The sequence below is a fragment of the Ciona intestinalis genome, unplaced genomic scaffold (genome assembly GCF_000224145.3).
Source record: "Ciona intestinalis unplaced genomic scaffold, KH HT000059.2, whole genome shotgun sequence".
In the NCBI taxonomy this organism is placed as follows: Eukaryota; Metazoa; Chordata; class Ascidiacea; order Phlebobranchia; family Cionidae; genus Ciona; species Ciona intestinalis.
Window position 1 is genome coordinate 193,809 of NW_004190381.2, and position 16,717 is coordinate 210,525.

Consider the following 16,717-nt stretch of genomic DNA (forward strand, 5'->3'; position numbering starts at 1 on the left):
TTATCTGAAAATAGACTTTGTAAATATACAAAGTGATTGTGTTTTGTCTGTTGAGTTAATACGGTCGTATTATAAAGTTAAATAGAAGATAATGAAGGCGTCAATGGTTTAAAAATTGTTCGAAAATATAAACAAAATGGTGTCTGTTCCAAAACGTAAAGAAATTTACAAATACGAGGCTCCATGGACAGTTTACGCCATGAACTGGAGTGTGAGGCCAGACAAGAGGTTTCGGTTGGCTATTGGAAGTTTTATTGAGGAATATAATAACAAAGTTCAGGTTGGTTTTATTAACGTGTATGTCGTATATATAGTTTGTGTAATAACTTATAAATAAATACCTTTTTTTGCCAATAAATTTTACTATAGAATAGAGTCATAATGTCTGATTCATAACAAAAGATACGAACTAGTGCTTCTTCAGACTGCAGAGTATGGCAGGTTCGCGCGCGATTTTTTACAAACTTTTGGTGATGGACGCCATAATTTGTCCCACGCACGCCAATTAATTAAACAATTAAAAAAAATCGTTTTAAATTAAGTAGGATTTCCTATTGTGGCTTGGAAATGTACGTGGTTTGCACGCCTTGATGATAGCACGCGCACACGCGAAATGCACGCGCCAGATCTCTTCATGAACTGCCATACTCTGCAGACTGAGTGCTTCTCAACCCCTGGGTCACCGTTTGATTTGGTTGGGTCGCCTACTACAGTGGTTCACAAACCCTTTTGACTGTTTATGTAAAAGTTAAATATTTTAACGAACACTCACAAACATTTGTGTAGAATGTAGTTTTAGGTTTAAGTTACCAAAGCTTTGTTATTAATTGTTAATAGTTTGGCCCAAAGTGTAGGAATGTAAACCATGGTTGTAAAGGTTCATACTTTATAATCATATCTCCCTAATTTTACTGATTATATCTTTATTATAAGTCTTGTTTTAAAGACTACATTGTCGCTATGTTTCGTCTTTACATTTTAAACCTTTTTTAATCTTCGTTACCATAATTTAAGATACTGTGGCGTATCGTATATTTATTATACCACCTTACGCGATCAAACCATATTGCAAAAAGCTGCGGTTCACCTCCACAAAACTTGTCACACCTAAAAAAAGAGAAGGAAACGTGGCGGGCACGTGACAAAGTAGTACACATACACACACGCGTTTCAACAAAATAATAATAATAATACGGTGCCTTCTCTGCCTCGAGCGAAGTCGAGTTGGCGCGCAGAACATACACTACAGCGCGTTACATGTGGAACCACATCACTAAAGAGCGCTACAACACAATTAAAAGTTTTTATTGTCAATTAAGATCTCACAAAGTTGATTGTTTGCACACAGATCGTGAGCCTGGACGAGGAGAGGTCAGAGTTCAAGGCTCGTAGCATGTTCGATCATCCGTATCCGTGCACGAAGATCATTTGGATCCCGGATAAAAAAGGGGTTTTCCCCGATTTGTTGGCTACCAGCGGTGACTACCTTCGACTGTGGAGAGTGGTGGGTAGGGGGTGGGAGTGGGGACGTGTAGAGTAGTGGTTGACTTGTTGTATTGGGGTGTAGTGGGTAGTTGAGAGTGGTGAGTTGCGGGGTGTAGTAGTGTATTTGGTGGGCAGTACCACTGGGGTGTAATGCGGTAGGGTGGGTAGTGGGGGTGAGTTGTGGTTGGGGTGTAGGGCGTTAAGGTTGTGGTGGGGGTTATAGTGGTGTATTTTATTGCAGTTATTACCGAAAACATCATTACCAAATGTTCATTTATTCACAGGTGTCCGATACCGAGACGCGATTAGAATGTTTGTTGAACAACAACAAGAACTCTGACTTTTGCGCCCCGCTTACAGCTTTCGATTGGAATGAAGTTGAACCAAATTTACTCGGTTGGTTCGTTGTTTTATCTTAGATTCATAATAATCATAAATTGTAGATTGTAGTGTAATGCAGTTCTACAATTATTGTGGCAATAAGTAATAATAAAACATCCTTTCAAATTGTTTGATAATATAAAATGTTGAAAAGTATTATTATTTGGTTCATTGTTTTATCAAAGTAATCATAAATTGCAGTGTAATTAAATGTTAAACAATTTCTAAAAGACAAGTCTTTAGCTAACACTAGCAAATATAAGTATTAAAAAATATATATATAATATATATCTAAAAAAAAGTTGATCTGTTAACTGCTTGTTCATATAGAAAGCAGCTCAAATTACGTAATACCGCCTTATATTAAAAAATTGCTGATTTTACAATTGTTAGCACAAAAAACTTAAACCAAAAGTTTTTTATTGTAATATTATAACAAGCTTCCAAATTGTTTGAAAAATTAGATCTTAAAGAAAGTGTGATTTAGTTGTTAATATATTTATATACATAATAATATTATGTTATTTAATATTCTAGTAAAATAACAGTCATAGCCTTATCATAACAATTACATGGCTTGTAACTTGTTTACAAAAGCCTAACCAGTATACCCTGCAGTTAAATATGAATCACCAAACAAACACTTCAATATTCAATCACTAATATTGTAATATTACAGACTTTATTTATCGTATTTTCATGGTTACAAACCTGAGCACCAAATTTTTTAAAACACAGGGGAGGCAGGGATAGTTAGACACACAAAACTGATTATTGTGTTATTGAAATTTCCAGGGTAGTCCTGTCTGGTGCATACCCCTCTTTATTATTAAATCCTACCAACAGGTACAGGTTATCAAAGTAAAATTTCAAAGTAGTTCTTTCTACCTATAAATTTATGATTACATTACATTAACATAATTAATGCAATTAGTCAAGTTAGACAAACTAGGAAAACAAATCTCTTAAAAATAAATTTTCCTATGTTTACTAATTAATGCAGTGCAAAAAATCGAAAGTGCTTCTGCCCCTAGCCATATATTCATTATTACACAACATTAACACACCCACCCACAGGTACCAGTAGCATTGACACCACCTGTACAATATGGGGATTGGAGACTGGTCAAGTACTTGGGAGGACTAATGTAGTTTCCGGGCATGTGAAGACCCAGCTTATAGCTCACGATAAAGAGGTATATGAAGTACGGTTTATATTATGTTCGTCTTTATTTTACTATATAAGTTTAGTTGCAACAGTTTCGCTTTTTATCCTGTTTGTTGTTCATAAAAAATGAATAAATATTCACTTACAAAGTTATATACGTAATAACTTAAGCGGGCACGTAGTGTATGAAGCAGAATATGTGTTATAACGACTGTCGTTTTCGGCCACACAAGGACTAATAAGTTACATTTATTTATTTCAACAAATGTTTTGCCCACCAAGTCATTACTATGCCCGATAACACGCCATGGAACCCTTTATGTATAAAATGATTCAAATAAATCCATTTAAGTTACTCTCATACCATATGTACATACATGTGTGTGGTACTGGTATAGTTTGAAATCACTAAAGCATTTAATCTTAAAAAGCTCAGCTGCTTCAAACTTAATGAATTTCAAAGCCGCCTCTAACACAGCAGTGTTAACTTATTGTAGATTGTATAATTCACTACTAGACCAAGTGTTTATGACATCACACACACTTATGACATCACACACAGGTTTATGACATCGCATTCAGTCGAGCAGGAGGTGGACGGGACATGTTTGCATCGGTTGGGGCAGACGGCTCAGTTCGAATGTTTGATCTTCGTCATCTTGAACATTCAACCATTATATATGAGGTGATGATTGTTGTGGGGGTTGTTCAAATAACATTTACCATAAATAAAGATGTTAAACTAAAAACAACCTTTTTTTACCAAAGTATTTTTGGCCAACTCTCGCCTAAATCTCAGTTCTTCTGTTATGCTCGCTGTAGGACCTCACCCAGATAGAATAGAATGTGCATATACAATGTTGGAGTAATGACCAACTCTGGCACCAATCCTCACTCCTATAAAAAAGGGAATTTACAAGTATATATATATATAATATACAATAAACATATAGTAAAGTAAATTGGTTTGTTTAATGCCTTTCACATTAATACGATCTACCCACAGGACCCCACCCACCAACCCTTGCTTAGATTATGTTGGAACAAACAAGATCCAAACTACCTTGCTACAATGGCCATGGATGGTGTGGAGGTGAATATGCTTGTATTTTATCTATAAATGTGATACAACTAGTACTTTCCTTTTACCAATGCTTAGATAATTAGTCTTATTTATTATATCATATGTTTTCATTATATAGTAGGTTGCGGTAAGATGGGACACCTTTTCAATATATTTTCCCATCCCATTTGGTAGTAAACAAAGAACCTCACGACTCCTATAGACTGTTGTTAAATGTTTAAAACCTGATTAGGATATTTAGATATTATGTGCTAAAGGTGTCCCATCTTCCCCCACCCTACTATATATTTATGTATTCCTCTGTTTCATGTGTTATATATATATATATATCAATTGTCCCATATTAATATATAGGCTAATTTGTGAATGACACTATCCCAGTACTTCTAGCTTGAATACTTCATGTAAATAAAGGTTGTCTTGTATCAATATTAGCAGTTAAAACATCGAACACAGCATTTGCATATAAATCCTTTAACCATCACACTTATGCTGTGGTTGTGTAACACTTCAACTATTTAAAGTTGAACAAAAGTTTTTTCAGAACGTCAACCATAATTTTTGTAAACTTAGAACAAATACTTCTTTGAAACCATAATTGTAGCAAACTTATAGTGTGGAACATTAGAAACATATGCAGTGTGGAGTATATGAACATTGATATTGGATTAACAATGTAATGTCTTTCACACACCGTTTATCCATTGCGAGATTTAGCGACTTTTGTTTTGCTGCTAAATTCCCTTATCTTCGTTGTTTTAGTTAATATGAACATCACTATCATATTTAGAGATAAATAATTATTGTTTTATGTTATTGTATCCAGGTATGAAATTGTGGTTTCTAAACATCAGGTTGTTATCGTGCAGGTTATTATTCTTGACGTGCGAGTACCCTGTACACCGGTTGCCAAGTTAAACAACCATCGTGCTTGTGTGAATGGGATCGCGTGGGCCCCGCATTCATCTTGTCATGTCTGCACCGCTGGTTAGTTGATATACTTTGGTTTTACTTGTAAATTAAATTTGTAAATTAAACTATGTAAATTATTTATTCTCACATCGGGCAACGCAGTCTTATAACACGGGTGTTCTGTTTTATACACCTCATGTCCGCTTACAAGTTACCACGTATGTAACTTAATTATTTTCGCATAACGGGGCAACGACAGTAGTTATAACACAGGTGTTCTGTTTCATACACCTCATGTCTGCTTACAAGTTACCACGTATGTAACTTATTAATCCTCGCATAACGGGGCAACGACAGTCGTTATAACACAGGTGTTTTGTTTCATACACCTCATGTTTACTAGTTACCATGTATGTAACTTTGTGTCTTACCCAAGGACATATAGGCCCACAATTTAAGCAGCTTTAAACATTACACCCAGCATCTTTGATTACAATTATTGGTTGAACTGACTAAAGAGGGAATGTTACCACCAGCACATTGTGTTATGGTGACTGTGACATTGGTTTTGTTTCACCTCCAACAAGTAACACATGTGTTGTATTGTGTCTTACATGTGCCTCAGTGCCTGTCACTATTATTGATATGAATTCACTTCAACTGTAGGCGATGACCATCAAGCGTTAATATGGGACATACAGCAAATGCCACGAGCCATTGAGGATCCAATACTTGCTTACACAGCAGATGGGGAGATTAACCAGATACAGTGGGCTGCCGGGCAACCTGATTGGATTTCTATTTGTTACAACAAGACATTGGAAATCCTAAGGGTTTGAATCAGTGTTGCACAATTTTTTATTTTTATATTCTGCCACATTTTCATTTGGAAACACTCTTAGGTTGCTGTGTTGAGTGACAATTGTGTGTGTGATGTCACACTGCATATATTCCTATCAATAGTCATGTATTGTGACATCACTGAAGGCGTGATTGTTGTTTTGTAAATATTTATTTTATAAAAAAACTCAGAATTATGACGTCTGTTAAGTCGGCCACATTCAAAATCCTTTGTTACCTAACTATATATATTGTCTGTCGTACAATACTACGTACCGCAAAATGTAATGCGCTCAAATAAAAGGACTTTCGTAACAAGAAACATTAAAAACTTTATTAAACTTTGCAACACACAGAAAATTTAAACCCTTTGAAAAAAAATCGTGCAAATTACCACGCAACGAATATTTACGAATTGTTTATATTATTTCTATTACTAAATTGCTCCAGTAAAGTTCTTCCCCTTATCCATTCTAAGCTTTAGTCCCATCCTATCTTGTTCCCCAACCGTTTGTTTTCCTTCTCCAACCACTCGCGAAGTGGTTTAAAGAACCTTAATGTTGACCCTGCGTTCATATGACACGAACCCGTCAACTTATGCAAGGTGTCACTCCAATGCTTACTGCTTCCCATGGCTAGCATATCTCTGTAAAAAGAGTGAAATAATATAGAATGTAAAAGCAAGGATCTGATTAATCAGAAAAGATTATTATTTACTTCTTCCATAAGGATACAACCAGCATATCACTGGAAAGAATAAAGTTTACATTTATTTAACTCTTTAAAGGCAGAAGCAAGGATCAAATAATTAAAATGGGATACGGTTTATTTGCTGTAGTTTCCTGTTGCCAGAATATCTTTGTATAAAGGATAAGTGAATTTAATTTATCCTCGCATGGCAGGTAAAAACTTAAGTTATATCAAGAAAAAAAGTTATAGCACAATTGTTCTAAACAATAACAATTGCAATTAATTGTCTTGCCCAAGGACACACACCAACAATGGCGCCAGCATGAAGCCTCGAACCCGTACCCTCAGTTCCAGAGGCCAACGTGACCGCAGTACAACACCTAACAACCAATATTTACCTGAATTTTTTCCCGGCCACCTTTGAACCCTGGAAGTCACACAGATGAAGGTCCCCCTTATGTCCGGCTAACTTGCACAGGCTCTCATAGAATTGGAACTCAAGGATGTGGGCGACAAAATATCTGGAAACACTGGTGTTAAATATCTGAAAACACTGGAGTTAAATATCTGGAAACACTGGTGTTAAATATCTGGAAACACTGATGTTAAATATCTGGAAACACTGGTGTTAAATACATGGAAACACTGGTGTTAAATGTCTGGAAACACTGATGTTAAATATATGAAAACACTGGTCTTATATATCTGGAAACACTGGTGTTAAATATTTGGAAATATTGGTTTTAAATATATGGAAACATTAGTTTTAAATATCTGGAAACACTGGTGTTAAATATATGAAAACACTGGTGTTAAATATCTGGAAACACTGGTTTTAAATATCTAGAAACACTGGTGTTAAATATCTGGAAACACTGGTGTTAAATATCTGGAAACACTGGTGTTAAATATCTGTAAACACTGGTGTTAAATATCTGTAAACACTGGTGTTAAATGTCTGTAAACACTGGTGTTAAATGTCTGGAAACACTGGTTTTAAATAGCTGGAAACACTGAATTGCAACAGCAAGCAAAACTAAGTCCACAAAGAATCGTAAAAATGTGAAACACTTGACCAAAGAAAGTTTCAAGAAAATATCTGGAAACACTATATGGAAACTAGCTGGCAACACTGGATTATTTGTTTCAAAAGATTGTCTGGAAACACTTTATCTTGCAACATTTGGCAAAAAAATCGTCAAAACTTACCTTGAAAACACTACAGTAAAATCGACCGAGCAACACTGTTTGAGTATTGATACTGTAAGAATTTTGACAGAAAAAAAGCTATTTGGAAACACTGGGCTAATATGAAAGCTACCTGACAACACTGTTTGAATGTTGATACCTTATGTATGGGGTTCCGCTGGTCACGTGGTATTTGGAGCCGGGGTCAAAATCGTGCTCGGATCGTGGTACCGGGGGCTTAATGCCTTGGTATTTCATTCTGTTGAATAATATGCTTAAAACGCTGAAGCTATTGCAGTGTGTAGATAAGCAGGCATGGCTATTGGTTGGTTTGGTCATTTATATCCTCATGGATGGGAACTTGAGTGGCTTATCATGGTTGCCACACCCATGCCCACAGTCAAGTTGCTGAAGCTATTGCAGTGTGTGGATAAGCAGACATGACTTTGGGTTAGTTTGGTCATTTATATCCTCGTGGGTGGGAACTTGAGTGACTTATCCATGGTTTCCACCTCCATGCCCACAGTCGAGTTGCTGAAGCTATTGCAGTGTGTGGATAAGCAGACATGACTTTTGGTTGGTTTGGTCATTTATATCCTCGTGGGTGGGAACTTGAGTGACTTATCTATGGTTGCCACTCCCATGCCCACAGTCAAGTTGCTGAAGCTATTGCAGTGTGTAGATAAGCAGACATCACTTTTGGTTGGTTTGGTCATTTATATCCTCGTGGGTGGAAACTTGAATGACTTATCCATGGTTGCAACTCCCATGCCCACAGTCAAGTTGCTGAAGCTATTGCAGTGTGATGATAAGCAGACATGACTTTTGGTTGGTTTGGTCATTTATATCCTCGTGGAGTCGTGGGTGAAACCACTATACACAACCCATACTTACTTTTTCTCCCACCACCCAGCGTTTAAGTTCTTGTTCGTTATCTTTCCACTAAACACGTCCCACCTCCAGTTTTCAAGCGAGAGAGAAAAAGGGAAGAAGGCAACTTTCTCAAGCGCTCTTCGTAGAAGGAAGTTGATGTTTTGCTCTGGAATTATTTCGATGAATGTAACTTATTTATCCTCACATGGTGGAGCAACGATGGTAGGTATAACATGGGCGTTTTGTTTCATACACCCCGTGCCCACTTACGAGGTACGACGTATGTAACTTGTTTATCCTCACATGGCGAGGCAATGGAAGTCGTTATAACACACGTGTTCTGTTTCATTCACCTCGTGGCTGCTTAGTGCCTATTCACTGTTTGAAGCAATTGCCGTTAAATGTTTTGCCCAAGGACATATACGTACGGACGCAATGGTAGCAGCATCGAGCATTAAGCCCTGCTCCAGCACAGATTCGACCCATTACCCCCAAACACGTAACCTTATATAGCACCAACTTACGATACTTCGTGTTCGAATCCACTTCCTTTAAAATTCCAAGTTTCTTCAGATGCGTTGGGTTGATGACTGACAGCGCTGCAGTGTCCCCTATCGCTTCATGGAAGCCAGAGTTTGCCCCTGCCTGTGACGTATAAGCAGTTATTATTACGTTACAATGCTTCAACACAGTGGTTACTAATGGGTAGTCCAAATTATCACCCATACAGAAATACAATCATCCACAAAGTAACATGAGAGGTAACTTGTTGGCAAGCACGATGTGTATGAAACAAAGCACTTGTGTTGTAACGACTATCGTTGCTCAGTCATACAAGAATAAACAAGTTACATACGTGGTAACTCGTAAGCTGGCATGAGGTTTATAAAACAGAAAAACCGTATTATAACTTCTATCATTACCCCGCCAAGCGAGGATAAATAATTTACACCCATTCATTTTATACAACATACCCGAAACTCTGGTGGTTGAGCTTCATTGTAAGCGAGGTAATATTGGCAATGTCCCATCTCGTGATGCACCGTGTAAAGGTAGTTAGCATTGACCGCAGCACACATCTTCACCCTTGGTTAAAATATACATGTGACATTATAGACTTAGGTTATTTATCGTTGCTTGAATATTATTTATCTCTTCGTTGGATTTGGCCGCAAATCGTTAAACACGCCATAAAAGTGGGGAATTGAAGCGACAAAACGACAGTCGTTAAAACACAAGGATGAACAACATTAACATTTTGTCAAACTACGTGCACAATTAACTCGTATTGTACTGTGGGGTAAGATGGCAACTAAATCCCAAAAATTCTAATTGTGTGTTTTTAGCATTTAAATCACTCACTTTTTAGTCGTGGGGGAATCGGTTATTTAAATCTGTAAATTCTCTTTTTACCACCTAAGAGTATATGAACGTGTCCCATTTTACCCCATCCTACTATATTCAAAAATTTCCAAACCTGACGTCCGTCTTGTGTCCAAGGTTCCAAGCTGAAGCATAACAAACCACTGATCGGTTCTTTGGTCGTGTAAACATAGATAATTCCCAAAACGTTTTCGGCATCGCCGGTAAACCTGTGCCGCAATATATAGTTGTTAAGTAATGAAGTGATGATATACGAAAGATATAGTAGGATGGGGGAAGATGGAACAGCATTGAGACATGTTCTCTAAAAATCCTGATCGTGTTTTAAACAATTAACAACGGCCTATATGAGAGTCAGTTTTAAAATTGTTTGAATGTTCTTTATTTACTACGAAATGGGACAAAATAAACAAATAGAATGAAAAGGTGTGTCCCCACCCCTTTGTCCCCACCCCTTTGCCCCCACCCCTTTGCCCCACCCCTATAATAGTTGTGGTATTCGGATTGGGGGTAAATATCGACTGGTACGCATCCATGCTGGTTTCTACACCCAATCAAATTAATCTGTTACGCCTTAGTTTGGTTAAGTTGGATGCGTCGTTTGATAAAGGCTGTCCACTTAATTATCTGTATTTTGGTATTTTAAGGACATATACCTTTCTGAAAACAACATCGCATCGTTTATTGTTGTTTAAAGAACAGTAGAATATAGGTACGCTATACGCGATCTTGGCCAAAAAAATCGATACCAACTAAAGGTTTCTTGGTTCGAATCTCACTGTCGTGACTCACCAATAGATTGATAAAAGTTATCAGCAAGCACGAATAGATCATGTGTCGTGTAATTCTTCTCCTTCATTCCCTTGTTGACTTGGAAAGCGTTCACATTCGGGTATGGCTTTGTGATGTCATAGATGTTAAGCCACGACATTGCCCAGATTTCGCCTGGATTTAAAACGTCATCAATTACGTCACTTTTTAAAAAACTCGCGGGATAATAAAGGTAAAAAAAAGAAACGCGAGGCTCACAAAACGTCACCATTTAGGTCATTTTGGGGATTTAAAAAATCAAAAATAGTTCTGTAGGGTAAGATGGTTACCGTTATAAAATAGTATCTCGAATTTCCTGGTCGTGTTTTTACTAATTAACAACAGCTTTTAAAGTTGTGAGTATACGGTTCTATATTTTAATATTACGTCATTTTTCACGAAAAGGCGCGATTTATACAGTCTGTTCAATTACCACTAAGTGTCTTGCCCGAGAACACATACACCCATAATGGCACCATATATTACATACACATCACTTACCTAGTATGTTTGCTGGTATTGGCCCCGTTAAGTTAACATGGTTCCCATACTCCTGGTGCAGCTTGTACCTCACGTACGAGTGTAGTTGTAAATAGAAAGGACGAAGTTCGTCCCATAGTTTGTTCACAACTTGTTGCAGATCTGTCAGCTCATAATTAAGCCTCCAGTATGCCCCTTCATCGTGGTAACCTGATATAAACCGTATGTTCAGTTACCTCTACTTATACCTATATAGTAGGGTAGGAAAGTCGGGACACCTTTAGCACATGTAATAGTGTGGGGGAAGTCGGGACACCTTTAGCACATGTAATAGTGTGGGGGAAGTCGGGACACCTTTAGTACATGTAATAGTGTGGGGGAAGTCGGGACACCTTTAGCACATGTAATAGTGTGGGGGAAGTCGGGACACCTTTAGCACATGTAATAGTGTGGGGGGAAACGGGACACTTTTATCACATAATATTAAAATATACTGATCGTATTGTAAACAATTACCAACGGTCTACACAAGTCGTGCGGATACCGTTTTATAATTCTTTAAGTTTTTTCGGTTTACTTTGGTTTACCAATTGAGAGGAGAAAATAGAATGACATGGTGGACCATCTTACCCCAATATAATATAAATAAACATTGCCCATTAATAATTAATCAGCACATTGATCATTACCATTCTCGCGTGCTCCTATGTTATTGATCTGAATGATTCTTTCCCAATCCGTTCGTATCTTCGGTCCGATCGCATCTCTCCACCCTTTCCATGCCCAAACCAGTTCACTGTATAATGATAACATAGGTTTTATTTATATTTTCAAAAACGATAGCGAAGATCATGTTATTTAAAAAACGAAGAAAAGAGAATCAACAGCAAAACAACAGTTATTTAAATACGCTATGGATAAAAAGTGTGGGAAAGAATGTCAGTAAAAGCGTGACTTTTGCACCTAATATAGACTTCTCATATAGTTGTAATAACAATGATATAAATAACATTCTATATGGTCGATTAAATCTATACCTTGCATCGAAATGTGCCTATTATTTAGCCAAGAATGTTTTGCGCCGTGATTTAGTGGTTAGTTGGTCCCATAGTAACCGTATAGTTACCGGGTTCGAGGCTCGATACGTCTACCACTGTTTGTTTACTTAGGCAAGACACTTGTTGGTAATTTCTTCAAACCCTGTGGTCACCAATAAATTTGTAGCTCATACAATAAAGGCCCAAATCAACGTCCCAATAAAACAAAACACCGGTGTTATATCGACTTTCGTTGCCCCGCCACGCGAAGATAAACAATTTACATTCGTTTAGCAATTACCCAAACATATTTTACGCTTTAAACTTCCTAACCCCAAATTATTTCTTCAATTGTTCGCCGGGCGTCTTAATTTATAACCATATCCCATTACTCCGAGAAACCCAAATATCAAATTACCGCAAACTGACCAACTGGAATGAATTGTCAGCTCTAATACGCGCCCTTATTGCACATGCACATTCTATTGGCAGCCGACCGCGTGCATGTGTGTAATCCGGGTTTCACGCCTGGCGCTTCCAATGCCCTAGAGTTTACACATTAGACGTAATACTTGTTCATAAATCACTTAGTGTGGATTGCGGCCAAACATAAGCTTTTTTGTCCATATATAATACTGTGGTTCGAATGGATACTGTTAGCACATAGAATCCCATATTTCTTAATCATGCTTTAACGATTAACAGCGTTCTTTTAAAGTCGTGGGGACACGGTTATAGAATTCTGTAAATGTTCTTTGTTTTCTGCCAAATGGGACGATAAAAGAGAAGGAAATAAGGTTCGTTCTACCCCAACCTACTATATATACATGTCCCATCTTACCCCAACCTACTATATATACATGTCCCATCTTACCCCAACATACTATATATATTTGTCCCATCTTACCCTAACCTCCTGTATATACTTGTCCCAGCTTACCCCAACCTACTATATATGCATGTTCCATTTTATCCAACCTACTATATATGCATGTCCCATCTTTCCCCAATGTACTATATATACATGTCCCATCTTACCCCAACCTACTATATATACTTGTTCCATTTTACCCCAACCTTCTATATATACTTGTTCCATCTTTCCCCAATCTACTGTATATACTTGTACTATTTTACCAATACCCACTGTATATACATGTCCTATCTTACCCCAACCCACTATATACACACCCCACCTATAATTCCTTGACTTAGCGAAGAGATTGATGAGTCCTGGTTCGTACATAAGACACTTATGTGGGTGGTTTGGTCGACAAACTTTCGCTTTGCTGTAGATTGATGTAATCCTGTTTCGCTTCAATACAGCTTCCCTGTGGAATATATTACATAACATGTAGTAGTGTGGGGGAAGATGGTACACTTTTAGCACATAATATTCAAACATCGTGTTTAAAACAATTAACCACGGTCCGTGGGAGTCGTGAAGATACGCTTTTATAATTCTTTGAATGTTCTTTGTTTACTACCAAATTGGGCGAGAAAATAGAATGAAAAAATTGTATTAATAATACAATTTTTTCTACACTGTATTAATAATGACAGTAACGTTGGTATGATACTGTATTAAAAATCAACGTTGGTCAACACCAAAAAAGGTGTCCCATTTTTCCCCACCCTCCTATATATTATATCAACATAATATAACCTATTAAGATATGCCATAATTAACTTGGGTATAAACCATGGGTTTCTGGTCCGTTTAAATACAACATGCCAGGTCATATGTACAATGCGGTTTTATGTTTTAACCGAAACGTTTAAAATGAAAATTGTATAAAACATAATTTCTATTTTAAAAAACGATAGCGAAGTCACATCAATTAAAGCGCGATAGAGAAGGGAATCAACAGCAAAACAACACTCGTTATACCATGGTGTGAATAAAAGTGTGGAAACGAGCGTTGGTTAAAAAGCTTTGACGTTGAACCCAACACGAGGTAAAAAATCGACCACATTTTCCCAACGGTGTGAATTATGGATGAAACAATTCACTTTGTGATGTCACACCCGAGTAGTGACATGCCTTTATTACGCTTAATCATATTACTTTGTGCGGCGACAATTTTGAAGTAATCAATTTAAACCAAAACGAATTAGCGTGCGTTTCTTTAAGGGACTCGTCATTTCGTTGCGATAATCTAAACAATTCTAGACTAAAATAAAGGCGTTTATTTTAAATCAAGTTGACAATATCTTGATAGACTACCAAGATAGCAGCGTTCGCGTCAACAGCGAAAAATAAAATCCGGTCCTTTGTTCATTGTAGCGTTTGTGTATTCTAATCCCGACAAATAATGATCATCGGAAATTTATGAAATTTGTCGTCAAATCGTGGCTGTGTATGCTTTACAACTGACCTTCGTTCACATGCAATAGCCACGAGTTACTTCCTATGTTTTACTGTGAAATAGGATGAAATTTCTTTAGCACACAATATGCAAATATCGTGATCGTGTTTTAAACAATTAACAATGGTCTATGAAGTCGTGAGAATACTGTTATATAGTTACGTAAATATTCTTTCTTGTGGAATGGAACGAGAAAGTAGAATAAAAATGTGTCTCGTCTTGGCCCACTATACTATATATAGGGTTACTTGTCCGTTGTCCTTTTAGATTATCAATGTTATAAGTCTATACACTCTATTTAATGGGAATTTTTAATCGCGATTTTATAAAGACGGGACACATTTTTCATTCTGTTTTTTTGTCCTATTTGGTAGTAAACAAAGAACATTCAAAGAATTATAAAACTGTATCTTCACGACTTTCATAGACCGTTGTTATTTGTTTAAAACACAATCAAGATATTTGGATATTATGTACTAAGGTGTCACTTCTTCCCCCACCTTACTATTACTAACCAAAAACTGTAAAAAATAATAACTGAAAATTATACTAATAAGTTCATGTTATATTTTACATCTGATATACCACATGTTCTACCACATGCTGATGTACAAGCAACCACACAAACTCACTTTCGTAGTGCGGGTTCTTTACAAGAACTTGTCTTCCGTATGCTTTTTATCATCCTTGTTTGAGCGCAGTCTAAACCGTTCAATCTAAACTTGGTGGCCGCCTTCTGTTCCTTGATCAACCAATTCGTGAAAGCTAATGATACCTTTATGGAAATAATGCAACGAGATAATAGGTTAAATTAGGAATTGTAAAATATAATATTAATAAGTTAATATAAACAGCCTAAGTTTATATACAGTGTGGCGGGGTAAAATGACACCTTTATCACATAATATCCAAATATCCTGATCGTGTTTCAAATAATTAACAACGGTCTATGGAGGCCATGGGGATACGGTTTATAATTCATTGAATGTTTTTTATTTACTACCACATGGGACGAAAAAATAGAATAAAAATTGTCCCATCTTTCCCCAACCTACTGTATTAATAATGACAGTAACGTTTTTTCCCATCATTCTATAATAAATACACAAGTTCATATTAGTATAAAAAGCCAGCCTCAGTGCTGGGGTAATAAACCAAATCTGGTCTGGACCCTAAATATTCCCATATACCTTTGTGTGAATTTGAGTGTTGTGTTTCGTTAGATTCGTCTCTCGGTTGAAACCTGCCAACCCATTCTTGCGCCGCCATTTTTCCAAATTATCTTGAAAGACGCGAAGAAACCGCGATACCGCTTGTTGATCTGTTGTCACGTTAAAATGTTTACTTGTTACGTCATTGTACCTACTGTTACGTCACTTACTTGTCTCGGCGCTTCGCTTTCTTATCTTGGATGTATCTCTTTCTCCTTGTTGAACATCTGGAATGAAACTACGTAATAACTACGTCATTATTACATCACGTTATACGTCATACCTTGTATATTTGACACACCAATCATGTCGTCAAAAAAATCGTCTTTTGCTTTCTGTGACGTCATCTCATTGTCATTGGATGCTGTGACGTCATCTAATCCATCATCAAGACCTTGAACACTTGTCAGGGCGTCACTTGTTACGTCAGATTTCAGGTTATGACGTAACAATCCATCGGATTCTGTTATAACCGGCGAGCTTCCCTTTATATCTGGTCGCTTACACATACTGCACTCATATGTGGTTAATACTTGTTCAGATTCCCACTGCTCGAGGAAATCTTCCAAGTCGAAGTAAACCCCGTTGCATTGTGTCGCAATAATCAACACAATGAAACAAACAAACCTCATCGTCCTGTAAACAATAAACATTGTCACATAAACAAGTAAGTTCTTGCTTATAACTTGAAAGCGGGCACGAGGTGTATGAAACAGAACACCCGTGTCATAACGACTGTCATTGCCCTACCATGCGAGGATAAATAAGTTAAATACATGGTAACTTGTAAGCAAGCACAAGGTGTA

General features: G+C 37.0%; 2 protein-coding genes across 2 annotated transcripts; one reads left to right on the forward strand and one right to left on the reverse strand.

Annotated features, from left to right (window-relative positions):
- The first annotated feature begins 27 nt into the window (after positions 1-27).
- Positions 28-6,192, forward strand: LOC100186524 (DDB1- and CUL4-associated factor 7). The gene is made up of 8 exons (XM_002125216.4): positions 28-280; positions 1,349-1,504; positions 1,770-1,881; positions 2,944-3,062; positions 3,597-3,719; positions 4,041-4,127; positions 4,988-5,105; positions 5,697-6,192. The coding sequence occupies exons 1-8, from the start codon at positions 137-139 to the stop codon at positions 5,867-5,869; spliced, it is 1,032 nt and encodes a 343-aa protein (XP_002125252.1). The 5' UTR covers positions 28-136; the 3' UTR covers positions 5,870-6,192.
- LOC100177115 (angiotensin-converting enzyme-like) lies at positions 6,183-16,574 on the reverse strand. The gene is made up of 15 exons (XM_002125360.3): positions 16,195-16,574; positions 16,082-16,138; positions 15,891-16,021; positions 15,333-15,475; positions 13,528-13,662; positions 11,984-12,090; positions 11,316-11,504; positions 10,797-10,949; positions 10,099-10,213; positions 9,596-9,707; positions 9,146-9,266; positions 8,643-8,787; positions 7,909-8,007; positions 6,959-7,081; positions 6,183-6,516 (listed from the first exon to the last, which is right to left on the reverse strand). Exons 1-15 carry the CDS (start codon positions 16,562-16,564, stop codon positions 6,351-6,353), a joined length of 2,166 nt encoding a protein of 721 aa, XP_002125396.2. The 5' UTR covers positions 16,565-16,574; the 3' UTR covers positions 6,183-6,350.
- Positions 16,575-16,717: the final 143 nt, after the last annotated feature.

Coding starts and splice junctions, on each gene's coding strand:
- LOC100186524 (XM_002125216.4), top strand. CDS start 137: ATGGTGTCTGTTCCAAAACGTAAAGAAATTTACAAATACGAGGCTCCA. Junction 4,128..4,987: donor TGGCCATGGATGGTGTGGAG/GTGAATATGCTT, acceptor GTTATCGTGCAG/GTTATTATTCTTGACGTGCG. Junction 5,106..5,696: donor TTGTCATGTCTGCACCGCTG/GTTAGTTGATAT, acceptor CTTCAACTGTAG/GCGATGACCATCAAGCGTTA.
- LOC100177115 (XM_002125360.3), bottom strand. CDS start 16,564: ATGTTTATTGTTTACAGGACGATGAGGTTTGTTTGTTTCATTGTGTTG. Junction 16,139..16,194: donor TGGTGTGTCAAATATACAAG/GTATGACGTATA, acceptor GTTTCATTCCAG/ATGTTCAACAAGGAGAAAGA. Junction 10,214..10,796: donor TAACTTTTATCAATCTATTG/GTGAGTCACGAC, acceptor ATTGCGGCACAG/GTTTACCGGCGATGCCGAAA.